General features: G+C 46.0%; 1 protein-coding gene across 3 annotated transcripts; it reads right to left on the bottom strand.

Annotated features, from left to right (window-relative positions):
- Nucleotides 1–2,340: 2,340 nt before the first annotated feature.
- On the bottom strand, nt 2,341–16,538 carry WDR45B (WD repeat domain 45B). Of its 3 annotated transcripts, none has more exons than XM_048965254.1 (10): nt 16,311–16,538; nt 12,069–12,143; nt 9,548–9,649; nt 8,890–8,977; nt 8,284–8,378; nt 7,025–7,215; nt 5,812–5,897; nt 4,850–4,951; nt 4,168–4,289; nt 2,341–3,855 (listed from the first exon to the last, which is right to left on the bottom strand). In XM_048965254.1, exons 1-10 carry the CDS (start codon nt 16,375–16,377, stop codon nt 3,749–3,751), a joined length of 1,035 nt encoding a protein of 344 aa, XP_048821211.1. In that variant the 5' UTR covers nt 16,378–16,538; the 3' UTR covers nt 2,341–3,748. The 3 variants fall into 3 exon arrangements, with proteins under 3 accessions (XP_048821211.1, XP_048821212.1, XP_048821213.1); XM_048965255.1 differs by lacking the exon at nt 16,311–16,538 and adding an exon at nt 15,808–16,264; XM_048965256.1 differs by lacking the exon at nt 16,311–16,538 and adding an exon at nt 15,448–15,800.
- Nucleotides 16,539–17,484: the final 946 nt, after the last annotated feature.

The raw sequence follows: 17,484 nt of genomic DNA, 5'->3' as shown, positions 1-17,484 counted from the left end.
CACGCTGTTGGCTGGGAGGCAAAGCTGCAAGGACTTCTATGTTCCCTTTGATGGTATTTGTAATGCAGGTTCATTTTAAACTTCGAGCTTTTATAATTACCTCACTCCATAAGTGGAACTTCAGGTAACAGTCTGTGTTAGAATGTTGTTGTAAATTGATTCTGGTTTCCCAAAAAGGTAAGTTTTGGTTGGAAGAGGTTGGAAGTCACTGATACAGACTTTGATTTAGACAGTGTGAATTTGATAGCTGTGAGATACAGCAGCATTTACACCACATCCAGTGCTTCCATTAACCTTTCTGTACTTGTCTTAACTACATGGTATAACATTCTTACTGCGAATCCTCAGTTGCTTGGTATGTAAAGAGTGAGGCCTGCATTTATTACATAATAATAAGCTGTAATATTTTGCCCAGGTGTGTGGAGCTTCCTGAAACGATTCTGTTTTGCTTTAAAGCCTGACACAAAATTAACTGATAAAGAGAGCATCTGAAGTTGGGAAGTGCAGGGCCTGCTTTAACCGCCATGTTCTTCTCATCTTTGTGGAGCTGGTTTCTTTCCCAGCTAATGTTCAAGCCCAACTTGCTTTTTTTTTCCTCTCTATCTTTCCTCATCTTAATTCATGAGAACCCCGTGCTGGCATTTGATGCTGAGGTCAGGGATGCAGCCAGAGAGCGGCGGTAGCTCAGGGATTGGACTTTGGCACAGATGTGGCTGTGGCTTCTGGTGCCTGCTGGCAAATATTTGGAATTACCTGGAAATTAATTGCTAATCTAGTTTTCCTTTCAGGACTGTGGTGTGACACAGCCACTATGGAAAGAGAGAAGAAAACGAGGAAGAGGTGGTGTTTGGTTATGCGTAAATAACAACAGACAAAACCTAAGATGACAGTAACTGAAATCCTGCGGCTGGTGGAAACACTGCTTTTCAGGAATAGCAGTAACTTTAGACTTACAAAATGTGCACCTTACTCCTGGCTGCCAGCAGATGCAGCCTGCACCACGGGCAGCTGCACTGAAAGGAATAAAAGCTATTGGATCTGTGGATGGTGGTGCTCACCTCCAGCTGGCAATTTGTCATTTTGAAATGTATTTAATCCTCTTTTGTCACATAGAACAGACTTCTGACAGTTTGCCTTGCTCACAAGGAGCCGGTTGCTCACTCTGGACCTTCAGTTGCCTTCTGTTCACTGCGTGCTCCTCCATGTGAACAAAGCAAGTCCTGACAGCCTGCCCAGGAGGACCAGAGTGTGTCTTTGTCAGGGCTGGAACACGGGTGAGTGTCGCTGTGAGGCAGCGCAGGGAGCTGTGCTGGTGCCACTGTTAGTTCTGAGCTTCAGTGTAACTGGATGCTTCAGCAGTGCAGTACCGTAAATAAATCAGCAGGGTGGAGACGTGGTCTCGTTCTTCAACCTTTTGGAGAGAGTAACTAAAATACTGTTAATGTGGTTGTAGAGGTACGTTGATCAAGTATTGCTCTTACTGCAGTAGTTTTCAGTTAGAATGATGTATTTCATGTTCTGCGCCCAAAAGTGATGTAAGGAAGCACTGGCTGAGCAGCCTGCAGCCTGCAGCAGGTGGGAAGACCTATTTTTAACTCGTTTTCAATGGCTGTAAAGATGTAGAACGAGGCCGTGGCACTGCAGTCAGTATATTTAGCCATGTGCTATGGATTCAGTTGTCAGTTTGTCAGTGTTTGGGTTTGTAGTTGGTGTCACACCAGAACAGGGAACATTTTATGTTCGGAAGAGCTTTAACTATGCAAGCAGTCTGCTCGTAGTCTTTCTGGTCACCACTATGGTTGATTGAATGGAAGGTCAGGGGATGGTGCTTCAGTAGATGATGAGAGGTGAAACCTTCAAGGCAGTGTGCAGAAGGCTTCGTGTTTAGTTAAAGTCATTTCCTTGCTTTGTGCAGCTGACTGAGCACGAGCAGCTCTCTGCAGTGGATATTGCTGAGGCCGAGGGAAAGGATCATCCTTACAGAGCAGTTTCTGATGGCTTCCTGCACTGCTCCAGGGAGACCACAGTCCAGTCATTCTGCTAATGCAGCAGTTAAGGGTGAGCTTCAGAACAGCAGCACATAGGGATGGTGCAGTAAACAGCGATGCAGTAGGGATCCAGAACAGCACTGGTTTGCACTGGAAGTGGGACTGGTGCTGAGATGGTCTCATTCTGGTATAAATAGCAGCATTTCCTAGGCAGCAATCTCTGCACTTCACGGCCTGCATTACCAGGCTCCAAGCAGCACAAATCTGTTTGTCCTCTACCATCCAGCACTGTTTGCTCAGCTAAATATTCCCTAAAGCCTGCAGCAATAGGAACTCTGGGTGTGATCGTGAGTACAGCAAAATTAGTCACTTTTATTTAAAAGAAATAACATATTACAAATAAGTGTGCAAAACAATTTGTGATTAAATACACATAAAAGCAACATGCAACCTTGACATCGAAGTCTGCGTAGAAGTTAGTCCTCAGTATGTTACATGACACTAAAAGAAACTGTCAAATTTAGAGAGTCTGCACCTAAACAATGTGAACTGGGATGTCGGATTTGAAGCATCTGTGAAATTAAATTTCAGAAGAGCAAGACTTCCCTCCCCCAAGTGCTGAGAGCTTGTGTCTATTTCAGTTCCTAGTTTAGTATTCTGTGCCTTAACCCAGCATTAAATCTTAACTGCTGCACAACTTGGGGAGAGTTTGCAACTGATTTATTCTAACCTACCCCTCCTAAGGTAAACGTAATGCAGTACAACATCTCAAAGGAAAAAAAAACTTTGCACATTTAAAGCCAGTGCAGAGCAGCTGCTCTGTGCCACCTGGTTCATGTATTGCGCTGGATGCGTAAGCAGCCACTCCACTCTTCCAGTTGAAGTACAGGAATTTTCCAAGCAATCTGTACAGCTGTGACAGCAGGACCACGGGTGGTGGTTTTTCCTTTTGAACCTGGAATGGCTGCTCCCTTACAGAAGGAACTGCCTCTACAGCTGCAGGAGTTCCCCATGCCCGTGTCCTGGCTGCCTGCTCCACGCACTGAGGAGAGGTTAGTTGGGTCAGCAAATGCCTAAATGTGCCTTCAGCTACTATGTACAGTTTGGCACCTTTTGACCATTAGTGCTGATCATTCAACTGAGCCACTGTGGGCAGGTGGACACAAGCAGTGGGCTGTAGCCACAGGATGACCCCCAGCCAACCAACACAGCTCAAGCTCCAGTCTTTTCTGGCTACACACCTCTCCTCTGGTACACTGAGATGTGTTCAGGGAAAGGGGAAAGGCTGAAGTCCTTTTGTAGCCCAGCTGGTGGAGTTGTATTTGGGTTTGAGTGGAAGTATTGCCCCCCACTTCCAGCACTGCCTAAAATCTTCTGCTTTCACATCCCTTTTTCTAAGGCTAGTCCTGACATTTGCACAGCCCCCTGCAGATCTTTCAGTATGGCAGGCACTCGTGTTTTAACTGAAGTCATTTCACAGTTTAAAGAGAAACCCAATAGGCACAAGCTTTTTGAAAGCCACAACTTGAAAACTTGAATTGATGACAGTAATCCAAAGAGATTTTAATGATGAAAGCTTGCAGAAATGAGAATAAACAAATGTAGTCCCCTACTTCAGAGCTTGTTCCGATCGTGGTGGGCCAGGCTTCTCACTGAGGTCTGCTAAACTTCTTGATCAGCATTGGACATTCATACACTGTCCTCCCAAAGATGCAGAATAGCCAAGGCAGTACTTTGACCTGTGCACTCCCTCACTTCAGTCAAAGCTTGTCATCGGTCATTTCTAGAAACTGAGCATAGACATCCCTTGAGCATTCCCCTTTTTGGTTGAATAAGAACTTGTAGTAGCTGCCATCTGCACATATTGCTGAAACAAAAACAAAGCCATTTTCAGTTCAGCTGTTTGAGAAGTGCTGTTCTCTTACCTCGTTTAAACTGACAGAGGTGTCCTGAAAGAATCTGAAAAGCCTGAGATAAATTGCTCCTCATGCAGTGTCTGTCAGCCCAGACAGCCTGCCAGGTGGCTGTGCTGTGAGCAGGCCCTCAGCCCAGTCTGGCAGCAGCAGCTCCTGCTCACACCTGCCACGCTGTCTCATCTGAACACTCCTTCCAGCTCCAAACAAGCATGGTGCAAAATCTGCTTCTCCAGACAGAACCTGGAGGACCCCCTGGTACTTACCTAAGACAGCATTTGGCTCTGTTCCAAAGGCACAAATGCACGGAGAGCCTGAGGGAACCTGAAATTTGGAGAAACTCCATTTGGAGCTGAAGTACTTAGGGAGAAAGCTGGCAGAGGCCAAACTGAAAGGAAGAAAAAAAAGAAACAGACAACTCAGTGAAGTGTTGACCAGCGTTGATTTAGAACTGCTGGCACGTCTGAACAAGTCTCAGGGCTGCTACTGTTACTGACTGCCTGTCTCCTTCAAGCTAAGCATCAGGCAATATATGCAGTTCTGCTCCCAGGGACGGGTGACTGTACAACTACCTTTCTGGCTTTCTGGGTTTTAAGTGACTGCCAAAACTGCTAAGAGGACTGATTTTAGTAGACTTTAGTTTAGTTCCCTTTGTGTAACTACCACAGTATGACCATGCTATGAATAAATTCCTCAGTCACTGGAAAAGCCCCACCATCGCACTGGAAGAACTCTACAGCTCCATGGAGGGCAGAAAAATGGCAGTTGCTAAGCAGTCCTAAATTTGCAATTATATTCAAGCAGAACAACAGATTACTATTAGCAGCTCAAGTGGTGTAGGTATTGGTTGTTGCTGTTGCTCAGGGAGCCATTATCTGACAGGCCCAGTGCTTTCTTGCAAGGGCAGCCACTCCTTCCACGCAGGCTTCAGAATGGCTTAAAACCTACCTTGACTGCTTATTTCTTTTGGGGTCCTCTGCAGCAAAAATATGTACTGTGCCATGGTCACTGGATACGCAGATTAAGGAAGCATCCTGATTGAAGTTAATGCTGTAGAGAATAAGGACAGCTGCAGTATTTCCACTGAAACATATCCCCATTTCCTGTGTGTAAAATCTCACTTAAGCTGTTGTCTGGGGCAGCTGTCATCCTGCCCGGGGAGGTGTTAATGACTCCTCCAGTTCAGTGCAGTTTTGCTGACTGGAATGAACACCCCTTCAGGGGTAAGTACACACATCAGAACACGGAGGACCTGGTTCATCAGTAACAGCCAAGCTGCAGACTGCCCTGGGATGGACACAACTGACGTGATCTGTTCTGCCACTTGTACTAAAAGAAAATGTACAGTTGCTGCTCCAATCAGCAGACAGGTAAATACAATTAAATACAATGGGAAACACGTCTACACCCAAAGGCTGAGGCTAAGTGGAAGAAAGCAGTTTTCCCCCTCTTCACTGGAAAGTGTTTCAGGCAGCAGACTAAGAGTCAAACTTCTGCCTCAGGCTCTTGCACACAGGGTGGCAGTGTGTTACGATAAACGTTATGCTCACACCAGGTACTCACCCTCCTGGTCCCTCTGGGAAGCATTCAGCTGCATTGCTGCCTTCCCCATATTCCCGTGTGAAGTTCCCACCCAGCTACAGCCTGTTCTATACAGAAATGTGCATCTACCAAGGTGCAGCCCTAGGCACGGTCCCACTGCAATGGCTTTTCCTCACCCATACTGAGCAGAGGAAGCAGCACAGTGCACACAGTCCCCAGCGTGGCCCTCGGCCCCCTGACCACCTGAAGTGTTTTGCTTTGTGCCCATGGCAGTGCAGCTCTCCTTTGCTTTTTGAAAGAGGCTCGGCTGCCATTCCCCAGGTGTAACAGCACCCCAAAGAAGACAAAGCAGAAGCAATTAAACATACCAGTATATATTGGCCGCCTGTGATCCTCTGCGTAGCTCCTGGATTAAATGCCCTGATGAAGTATCAAATATTCTTATGAGGGTCCCCTTGAGAAGGAATCGAGCATTGTATTAGGACATACAGTATGTTCAATATGGCTGTTTGCCTGAAACAAATTGTCTGAAAATGCTGTTTGAGCTCTATCCAAAAGAAAAACAACTGAAAGCCACAGGAATAGTCTCTTAGCATCATCCAGTAGCTCATTATTCTTTTTTAGCAGTGGAGTTTGCAGCTCAAAAAGCTCCATTCAGAAGAATTCCAGTAGCTATGCCTAGTTAAGAGAGACTGTGACTGCTTTTTTTCAGGCTTCTCTGAGCTATGGGTTGTACAGCAGAACCTATTCCAAACACTGGTGGAATTAATTTAGATCATCCTTGAGAAACTCATTGTAGCTGAGGGAGAGAAGGTAGCAAGCACTCAGCCTGCCCCCTACACACCTGCCTTACGCTCACTGGGACAGCTGGGAGCCCCCCTGGGAAGAGGAAGCTCAGTAGGCAGACTCCACTGACACCCATACAGGGACACAGGTCTGTGACTCGCTGTGTGTTCCCTCTACATGTCTGCATCAATCCCAAAGCAATCTGTACTACGCAGGAATGCCAGGGTTTTGTCAGCATATTGAACTCTGCAGCCCTATGAAACTCAAGCCCACACAAAGTGCAGTCAGTTCTCCAGTAACCTTTTTACTGGTTTATTTTTGCACACTATGAACATGCCTGCAGTGTGCGTATGAGGAGAACTGCAGTCCTCCACTGTAAGTCCTGCTTGCATGTATAACTTTAAAGCCAGTGAGTAAGAAAACTTAAATAGAACCTAACAAAGGTCTTTAAAAAAACAACAACTAACCAAAGAAAGCAAAACAAAGAAAATCCACTGAATAGTATTTACTGAAGAAAGCACGAACTGAGGAACTGCTTGGGCCAAATTCCATACAAATTTCACTGAGGGGTCAGAGCTACAGTCAGCTAGAATATGAATGCTACCTCAAGTGCTGCATTTCCATTGCTGTTTGAATTTCCTGAAGAAGCAGTAAAGAAAAAAGTATATTTCAAAGACAAATGGACCAGTGAGTTACATCTGTGCCTTTCCCATGAGAGGACACAACTCCCTATTTTGGCAGAGTTCCCACACTAAAATGGGCAGTAAGTCAGAGGTACGTGGTCATCGTTCTTACTTTTTCTGATGCTGTTGCAATTCTTGTTCCCTGCAGGTTTAATGCTATACAGCTCAGGACGCCTTCGTGAGCAGGTATGTCCACGGGAGGCTTCTCTGTGTTGGCCAGATCCACGATCTGCACGTGCCCAGTGTGTGTTCCAGGAAAAGCAAGGAGGGAATTATTACTATTTGGACAAAGGACACAGAGACCTGCAAAACAAAAAAAGGAAAATAACTTTGTAGCTTCCACGACCTAATGCGCTGTTCAAACCAGTTTGCAAAATATCAGTAATTGGAGAACAAACGTAAGTGGTCAATCAGAAATTCCTTTTAAGGGCTGTTGCTATTGCAGAATCCCAAAATCCGATCCATCCATAGGTGCAGACCATAAAGAAGGAGCACAGCATAATTTTAACTCCCTCCTATCATCACTTTAAAGTAATCCATTTGCTATCCAACATCTGGATGCTTTCAGAGATCCGCTCTATCAGTCTGGTAGAGCAAAGCTATTTAAAATAAAATAAAATAAAAGTCTCCTTAGCAGCTTAAGAGAGCAGAGAGTTTGCAGCAGGTGACACTTTCATTTAGATTTCCACTCAGCCAGCATTTACTTCTCCAGTTTTAGACCTGCACTCAACAAAGCTCATCACAGGTGTGCAGCTGACCTGGAAACGTGCTCATCTCTTCACTCTCAAGGCTCTTCTTCCAGAAAGCTGTTCTGTCTTTCGGTAAGTAAAGGCACTGCAACTGACCTATTCCTTAAGCCAAACCTCAGCCCTGCCCACCTGTGCCAGAGCTGCTGTCCCTGCACTGCAGCCTGTCCAGGACACTGGCTGACATTTCCAAATCAACTCATTTCAACCAGAGACCGAAATCATCCCTTGCTGATTAGTCTCTTTCTGACACTGTAGAGAACAAGTCTCCAGACAGTTCTACCTTCATTAGAAAAGAGGAATTGTGCCCTTGGTTGTTGATAATTTCAGCATTATGCTCACAGATGCTTTACATAAGAAAGCATGTAGCTCCTAGGGAAATCAAAGCAGTAACATTATAGGGGTAGAAGGAAAAGCTTTTCAGAGCCAAATGTGGATATAATTTAACAACCATTTTATAAACACAGATCACCTTCAAAGGGCATGGCTACGCTGTTGTAAGTAAAGTGTTGTAAGTAAAGTAAATGATTTACTAAGTGAAACAAAATCAGGCATGTACAGATAAACAGCACTACAAGAACTAAATAAAACTGCTTCCATTCCCCAGCCCACACACAGCACTAACCTTTAGGGTTGTAGCAGGTTTCAAAGACGTGCAGCTGGTGGGGATTGTGTGTGAATGTGAAAACTTTAATCATGGAATCCAGGACTACCACAATTCTGAAAGACACAAGAAGTTCCTATGACTTGGTGCAGGGTAGAAGACAGACATGTATTAATTCAGATCTGCAGAGGCTTTCAACAAACCCAAAACCACACAACTGTGAGCCTGCAAAGCACTTTTATCTGGAGCTGTGGCAGCAGAACCCGTCTGCCCACACATACACAGGACTCCAGCTGCTAACAAATGCTCTTGCTCTAGAGATTCACTTGATTTCATCACACACACCATACCTACAGACACCACTGCCAGCAGCAGCCATATGAGAACACAGCCCTTTGAAAGAAGGCCACAAAGTCCCACAGGCTTTTTATCAGGCTTCAGATACACTCCAGTTGTGATCTGTTAACCTAAACACCTGCCCCAAGATCCTGTTTTAAATAAAGGACATCAGCAATGAAAGCTAAGTGTTACAGCAAAACCTTTTTATTTCTGTGAACGGCTGGAAATGAGTAAGAGCTGCTCATATAACCTACAAGGCCGACCATTTGGAACACGTGCTGCACCTACCTATCTCTTCGCAGCTTAACTGCTTTGACTTCTGTAGAAAATTCTATCTCAATGACAGTCTTCTTCTTCAGGTCATCCCAGATCATTACTGGAACAGTACAGAGATGACTGTGTTAGTTCACCAAAGCATAGCTGAAGATCCATAGAGTCTCTATTAGAACAACTTCTAGTTTCTGAGAAGACCAACAGGTGCCTTCAGCAGCAAAGCACTCACAGGTTGGCATTCTGCATAACACCAACCCACCGACCCATTCTATGTCTCCTACAGGCAGGGGCTGGAAAACTCAAAATGCAAAAGCAGATAATAAAAATATCTTCTACTAAAGACTATTTTTTTTCCTATTTCTTTATTTCATTGACAGCCCTCCCAATAGGCAAAGTTTCCATACCAACCCTGCCAACCAAGGGCCGTTTCCCCCCAGAGCTGCTGAGCCAAGATCCCTTTGCAAAGCTAACCAAGCACAGCCTTTGTCACTGCAATGAGTCTGAGAGACTGCAGATAACTGTTAACAAATACTGAAAGCTGCTGCAACAGCCCTTCCCTTACAACCTTCAGAATACAAGAGCCCATCTCAAGGCTAGGGTTCAGGCTGGGTGGTTTCACACAGCTTAGCAAGACAAATGTTTGCAAACTGTTCGGTGAGACTCAAGACAGTACCTTTGTTAGGAGGGTACTTGGGCTTCTTTCCTCCTCCTACGAGTGCTAAATAGTTGCAGCGAAATAACATTTCCACGTGGCCAACACCGCCCTCTGGAAATTCTGGAAGACAAATGTATTTCATTTAAAGCACCACAACTTGTGAAAATGCCTTTTAATTGCTATCAGAGTTACAGGGGAGTTCAAGTCATCCACCACGCTGCTCAGGCATCCACAAAGAATGGTACCTTCTTACCCTCATATTGAAACCAAACCAAAGAAAACAGGATCCTCTGAGTGGAGGTGACAGACAAGGCAAACCTGAGCACTGCATGACCGAGAAGGGTTGGTTTGTTTGATTTAAGTCCAGGAATCACATTAAACTTGCTTTGTTCCTCACAGCTCAGATCACTGCTGCTCTTGTCAGATGGGACAGCCCTCGTTTCACATGCAGAAAAAAATCAGCAAGATGTTAAAATTCTATAGAAAGAAGCTGCATGAGAGCAGATCAAGCAATATCATGGGAGCGTGATCGTTACTATTACACACTAATGTTGTGAATATGTTTAGAAAGAATGAGTGGCCAATTCAAATTCTTTCCCCAGCTAATTGCCCTCATGAACACAGTCTGAGTCTGGTGTTGCTCTATTAAGCCAATGGTATGGATTTAGAAAATACCAAATATGACGACCAACAAGGTCATGAAGTTCTTCATGTGCAATGGGACCTGGCTTCATAGTGTTGGTGGATTTGAGGAAAGAAGACAAAACGTACATATGTGTGACTGAAACAGAATCTTTACTTCTGTTCTCAGGATGTGCCCACAGCTGTTAGGACACCTGAGAAGAATGGTCCACCTGCACAGAGCCTCCACTCCAGCTGTACACAGTGCAGGACACGTAGTGAAAAATAGTGCAGCTGGTACAGCCTGTGTCTTATTTACTGCTAGGAATACAGTTCTACTTTTGTTTTCTTCTTCATACAACCTGAATTGCAGGAGAAGTAGAATAAGATCCTGTGATAGTGGAAGAATCAAGTATCAAGCAGAGGATTTGCCATTGGATGCCATTTGAGTTGGGTCTTGGTTTTGTTCACATAGCTTAGAGGGGAGTTTGGCGTTCAGCCACCAGGAAGAGAGGCCACAACTGTGGCCTTCAGATGATCCAAGTCACAACCCAAACCTTTTATTTAACAGACTGCCCAGTACTTCCACAGGTGGACACATTCCAGTAAGAAAGATGGATGAAACTAGTCAGCTCTTCCAAAGCTACAGAGAAAGCAGAGATCTCACAAGTAATCAATTGAGAACTGCTGTCAGAAACAGGGATGGGAAAGAACAGCAAAAACATCAGGGGATGAGAGTGGAGGTACTACAATGGAAAGATTTAGACATGTGCATAAATGGTAGGATTAAGGGAGATTCAGGTAGGCATTAAGAGGCACTGCCACACATCTGGACGAGGAGTTTATGTTTTATGCGACCACACAACTCTGAAGACAGGAAACATTTCACAAGTTTTCCACGCTCAGAGCTCCTATCAGGGAGAGTTTTGACAACGACCTCAACAGGACTTCAAACTGACTTCTGAATCTGCAGCATGCTGCCACAGATGGAAGTTAGAATGCTTGATACTTGTAGAAGAGTTTACTATTAGGAACAGAAAGTCATTTGTCAGCTTTTGTCACATGAATTGTGACTGAAATCTCTTACAGCACTAAAAGCATGCCTGGGTTCATAGGAACTGCAGTGCTATTTTAGAATACATTTCTCCTCTTATAAATCTACATTCTGGTTTATCACCACAGTGACAGCACAGGGAAACTTGTTCACTGTATCAGCTTTCCTTCCGCACTTAAGGTCAGAATCACATCTGGATTTCATTTTCCCTCACTGTGACTCAGTTGAATGCCTGCTGATAAAACCCCATTACCTGTTAACACCGAAACCTTCCTGTGAAGCACAACAGTGTGTTTACTGCTTCGGGATGCTCCCAGCTTTTTTAAGCACAAAGAGAATCTATAGCTTAGAGCACGAGTGTGAGAGGTCTGAATTCACAGTGCTCTCGCAAGCAATGCTCCACACAAGTACAAGCAGCTTTACGTCCAGGTCTCCAGTAACAGGGCAGCAGTTTTATTGTGCTCAATCATCCAGGCTGCTGCACAAGGACAGAACAGCTCCTCACGATGGCACACGGTGATGCTGCAGCAAGCAACTCTTCTCCCACTTGTCAGCAGCCACACAACTCATTTCCTGTTCGGGACTACAAACAGCAGTAGCAGCTCCTGCAGTTCAGCTGCTGTACGAAGGTGAGACAACTTCATCAGCAGCCAGCTTTATGCTAATTAGCAGCATCTAAACGAACATCTCACGAGGCAGTGGTGTAAGTGACAGCCCCTCTGACACCAGCAGGGATTTCTTTCATAAGGCTTTATTCTAAGCCTTCCAGGGATGTAAAAGCAAGAATCTTTTGGGAAAAAAATACATACACAAGGCTGAGCTTCCAACACAAAGCTAGCAAGGTATAATAATTAAGCATTTTACCTTGTTTCTCTTTTTCTTTGAGTGGATCTGCATTATAAACTCGGAATCCATTTTCCATTCCACATGCAAAGCATCCTGTAGTAAAAAGCACATTATACATATACACATATACAGTAACTGGGAGATACACAGAAGATTTAAGGTAGTGCCAGAGGTTAGGAGAGCATCACTCAGTAACTGCACTGTTAAACATAAGCTGAAGAACACTGGGCAGCTTTGCTAATGTTTGCAAGCAGAAAGCACTTGGAGAAGCTGTCCTCTGTGCTGGCCTCGATTGCAAGCAGCACATTCTTAGCATTCTTTTCAAACAGGTGAGGAAACAACAGAAGGAAAGGAGAGCAATTCACAACCCACTGGTATCCCATGCCACAGTACTGGAGGGAAGGAAACATTTTAAGGTCCTTTTAACAGCACAATTAAGCAAACCTCTCCCACATCTTATTAGGTCAGGATTCACTCTGAGGTCGCAATACATGAGAAGAGTGATCTGTTGTTCATGTTTCTATGGAACAGCACTCAATGTAGTTCCTAAAGAATACTGAAATGAGAGCCTGCTAGTGACTAGCTGCCCATAAGCATATGGCAGTAGCTTAAGTCTAAACCAGGGAATAATCAGAAGGAAGCCTTTGGAAAAGTAATGTTTTAGCTACACGTATGCACAGAAGCACAAATGTGCTTTTTGGTGGAATCCATCAAAGCAGCAGTATCCTGTCTTACCTGCTAACGGGTGCATGCAGCTACTAATAGAAGTAAATGCCAGTGTGAAACTGGAGCAATTAAAAGTCATTAAGAAGCAGCAAGTGCCACCAGAGATTGGCTGACAGAACAATGGGTGCTGTGCAGTTTATAAACACCTATCAGTAATCCAGGGAAAGTCATAATGGCACTGGAGCAGACTTTCATTTCCAGCAGGACTCAGCAAGGCACTCCACACCCTGCTGTACAGACCAGTACTGGACAAGTCTGGTGGTGTCAGCTTTAAGCTTTAACGCATCCTTAGGGTCCCAGCACATTGACATCACACGAAGTAGAAGCTTTTAAATCAAGTTTCACACCCTTCTCCATGCACCACTCTTCAGTTTGCTCTGTTGGTGGGACACAGCAGTGCTCTGTGTGGAGGCTGTGGCACTAATGAGGCCCCACCTCTTCCAGTGTACTTTGCTGGGATAACGAGAAAGCATGTTGTAATGGAAATGTATCTCACTACACAATACTGTACAAAATGAGAACTAGGCTGTTTCTTGCAGCTGGAGTGTGTGTTAATATAATTATTCTTCCAGTGATAGCCTTAAAACAAAGTACTTTATTTCCAGGAGAGAGGAAGAAGAGGGATGGCAAACCTGCTCTGCACTGGAAGGGTGCTGGGTTTTCGCTGCATTGACACCAGCAGCTTGTTACAAACCCCCACCAAGTATTCCTAATGCAATACAGCACAGACACACCATTTCCTGTAACACTGCTGCAGCTTTTCTGCTGGGCTAACCTTGGGAGCAACATGTGGGCTGCTTTTATTTCTTGAGAATGGCTCCACTCCTCGCTGGAGCACATCAGAACTGAGGGAAGGGGATAAATGTTAGTATTCCCTATGCAGTCGATCACTACTGACACATGAAGTTCTTTGTCATGGCAATCTCTGAGACACAGAAGATCACTGCTGCACAACTGGTCCCAGGCTATGGAAGGAGTTTTGGAGCGCAGTGTTTTCGATGGGATTGCAGCATTTGCTAATGGGATCACAGGTCTGACAGTTCAGGCACACAGCCATAGTTTGTAACTTTGCACACGGATGGAAAGAGGCTGCCAGAACAGGAGGATGGGAACCTCTGCAGCAGTAATTCAGCCTCCTTCAGTAGCAGGATCACATCTTACTCTTGAGAAAGGACAGGCATGTTGTCAAAGAACCACTGACAGAAGGCAATTCAGTTGCTTTTAAAAATTCCCTTTGGAATCCCAGGTAAAACCTGGACCTCCACAGGACTGTGACACCGCAGCTGTGTCTGCTCCTATGGTAAGAAAGCACCATTTCTCAAAAGTCCCTGTGGCACCAGGGTGGGTTTTGTTTGCTCTATTAAAAACAAGGAAAAAGAAAGGATTACATTCACAACTAACCAAGAAGGTACCAGAAGCTGAAGGGGGTACAAGGGTAAAGAAACTCGTGGGCTTTAGGGCCTAAGACCCAGAAATTGCTACAGTGAAGCCTGGGCATGCCAGCATGGCAGGAGCAGCTCCTGACACGTTCCTGTTCCTTGCAACAGAAAATTCTGTCTAAAGCCATAAGATGCAGCACAGGATCCTACTCATGCCCCACTTTGGGGTCCTCTAAGTGTTTCAGTACACAAAATGAGATCAAATATGTGTTTAAATACCAAAACAAGTCCACACTCCCATCCTCAAACCAGCTTGAGATTAATATCTTCTGGTATGTTAATTTATTATAATGTTTTATCTACTCATTTCCATAAAGTGTTTTAATGTTCCTTTGAAAGCATTATAAAAATGAAGATCCTGAGAGTATTCTGCTTTAAGACAAGGGAGAACACCTTGCACTATGGGCCATTTTATTTGTTCCTAAATTTAAAATTAAAAAAAAAGCAGCAAAGTTGAACAGCGTAAAAACAAAGCATTGCTCAGAACAGAGCAAGGGAAGGACAGTAAAAGGAAAACAACGGGTGCCAGTTTTATCACTTGTCCATCACGGAAGTTAAGACCGGGAGAGACGTGTTAGATCACTCCTCCCATTATCCAGACTCAATAGGATTGGCTAGTCTTCAATTACCAAGAAATTAGGTTATTGTGGCAATATATGCAGACACCCACACTATTGAGCTTCAGCACTCAAGTGACTCACGTTTCTATTTTCGGTGGAAGCAACATGGAAGAAGTGAGCTTTTCCTCACATCGACTCTTTGGGCAACCAAAGAATTACCATTGTTTAAAGCAATTTGAGGCTCTAGGTGAATACAGAGCTTCTGTGCTACCTACAGTCCAAAGGCCATCATACCTACCCAGGCTCTGGGAACCTGCAAATAAAAACCAAGATGGTTTTTGCTCCAGGCGTTTTCTGGTTGTTACCCAGTAGGATAGGATGCCAGCACTGCTAGGAACAAACTGCTCAGCTCACAGAGCATACAGACTCCAAAGACAAGTTCCTTAATATTCTTTGGATTTAAGATTTCATTAAAAAAAAAAAAAAAAAAAAAAAAAAAAAGCTAAATTTGTGTTTACTGCTACAAAATTAAGAAATTTAAGAACAAAGAGTTTATGGGCTAAAATGGTGCTCCAAAGGCATTTTGTGGGAGAACAGAATCCCATCTTCTTGTGCCGTTCTCTTTATAACCCAACCCAACCATAGATCAGATATGAAATCGCTGTTACAGACCCCTGCAGGTTTGAAATGAAGCAAATCCGATCTCATCTCTTCTTCCCCCTCTGCTGCAAACACAAGATGAAAACAAGCATGGACTGAGCTGCTGAAAAAGCACTGCTTCTTGACTTTCAAGCCAACATCACTGCTTGAACAGAACTACCTGGAAGCTCATTAACAGCTCGATATCCCACTGACAAACAACTCACTGGAGGTGCTAGAGTATAGAGTATGAGCACGGAGCAGGCCTTGCTAACACACAGCCTAACAGCAACAGGCATACATAAGGCTGCCTTAGGCAAGAGTGCTGTGTGGCAAGCCCAAAGGATGTTACCAAATGACGGCTTTCCACTCCTTCCACAAAAGGCCACTTACTCATAGGGCCGGAGCTATTTTTACATTGCAAAAGCCAGAGGAGGCACACGGACCCCTTTTGTAGGGAGGGCTTTTCTCACAGAGGGCAAATAAAGCAAGAGAACCGTTCTGCAGCCGGCCGGCCGCAGCATCCTGCTTTTGCCCGCTGATGCGATCAGCAGCTCGAGAACGCAAATCGGACGCGGAGTTACAGCGCCGGCACTGAGAATGCGACGTTCGCTGCTTTACTTTCCCAAGGATCGCCGAGATGCCGATGCTCCCCGGCGCACCGAACCGGCAGAGCCTTCCTCAGAGCTGGAAGCAGGAGGGTTGGCTCGGCTCTCTACAAACGACCGCTGAAATCGGAGGCCGCTTCGTCAGCGCAGCGGGAGCCCCGCTCCCGGCCCCGGGCCTCGCCCAGCACGCACCGCCCGAACGGACCGCGCCGAACCGCACGGCACCGCCTTACGGCACCGCACCGCCCCGCAGCCACCGCACGGCACGGCCCGGCCCCGCCGCCTCACCGTGGTCCTGGTTGAAGCCAGCGTACAGCAGCCCGTTGCCGTGCGGGTTGGCCGGCAGCAGGTTCATGGCTCTCGCCCGCTAGCTTCCTCCCGCGGGACTTTAAACCATGGCGGCACCCGCCCGCCTCAGCCCCGCCGCGGGAGCCCGCCCGAGCCGAGCCGAGAGCCGTGGCGGATAGAACGGCGGCGGCTTCCGACACAGGCAGGCCGCAAGGCGAGCACCGAGGCCATCCACCCGGCGGGGCGGGGATCGCCGAGCGAGCGAGCGAGCCGTGCTGCGCTGCGCTCCGCCCACGAGGAATGGCGGCGGGAGCGCCGTGCTGTGAGGGACGGCGGCGCTGAGGGCGGATGTGCGCCGTGCGAGCTGAGCCCTGAACTCCCCGAGAAAGAAATAACACTAACAATAAATCCACCACCGTTACTATCAAGCGTCGAAACAAAGGTACAAACGTCTTGGAGCGTTCACGCCTGGGGCAGCCCGCTCCCTTCCACCTCCCCTTCCCTAAAATCACCTTCCATGTCCACCAGGCCTCGCTCAGCCAGGACAGCCCTCAGTGCTGCATAGAACAGCGCCCGCAGGCTTCAATCACTGCACGATGACTGCTGCTCCGGCCTCCCCCGTGCCCTCGCTGGCAGCAGGATGTGAGCACATCCATGCTAATGGTCTCTCCCAGTTTTCACACTACACGCAGCAGGTAGAAAAGAAATCAGTGATCTGCTGGTTGAAGAGGCCAAGACTTAAAACAGGACACGAATGCGCACAGAACTCTGCACACAACCAATAGTGAAACACAGCCAGAACTCCTAGGATTTGGCTGTAACCTCACGCAGCTGCTATGTATGTTTTCTTAAGCTGTGGAGGTGTGATTTCTGCAGTGCACCGGCTTCATCCTGACGTGCAGCAATCCCTGTGCAGCTCAGCCCAGCAGATGGAGCCTGCTGGTCATGGAGTGAGCTGCAGCAATGAAAGCAAGCCAGGAGAAATTCCTTCTGCTGTGCTGTGTTTTCCTATTTGATCTTTAAATATGAGACACTTTTCAAGAGGTGCTGCATTTATCAGTCCAGGTCCTGACGTAGCTTTGGCATTTCACTTGTTTTAGTTTTCCCTACTCACACAGAGGGGCTGTGGAAACCTAGTCAGATCCAGGGGGAACATTAAGGATTCCTAACTTGA

This window comes from Lagopus muta, chromosome 18 (assembly GCF_023343835.1).
Source record: "Lagopus muta isolate bLagMut1 chromosome 18, bLagMut1 primary, whole genome shotgun sequence".
Taxonomy (NCBI): domain Eukaryota; kingdom Metazoa; phylum Chordata; class Aves; order Galliformes; family Phasianidae; genus Lagopus; species Lagopus muta.
Note: the sequence above shows the minus strand (reverse complement) of the source record. Positions and strands in the feature narration are given on the sequence as shown.

Bases quoted from the DNA above. Each gene is read 5' to 3' on its own strand.
- WDR45B (XM_048965254.1), bottom strand. From the start codon at position 16,377: ATGAACCTGCTGCCGGCCAACCCGCACGGCAACGGGCTGCTGTACGCT. The intron at 5,898-7,024 runs GTAAGAACGATG...TTCCTTCTCAAG, and splicing joins TTGCAACAGCATCAGAAAAA to GGGACCCTCATAAGAATATT. The intron at 3,856-4,167 runs GTAAGTACCAGG...TTTTTGTTTCAG, and splicing joins AGAGCCAAATGCTGTCTTAG to CAATATGTGCAGATGGCAGC.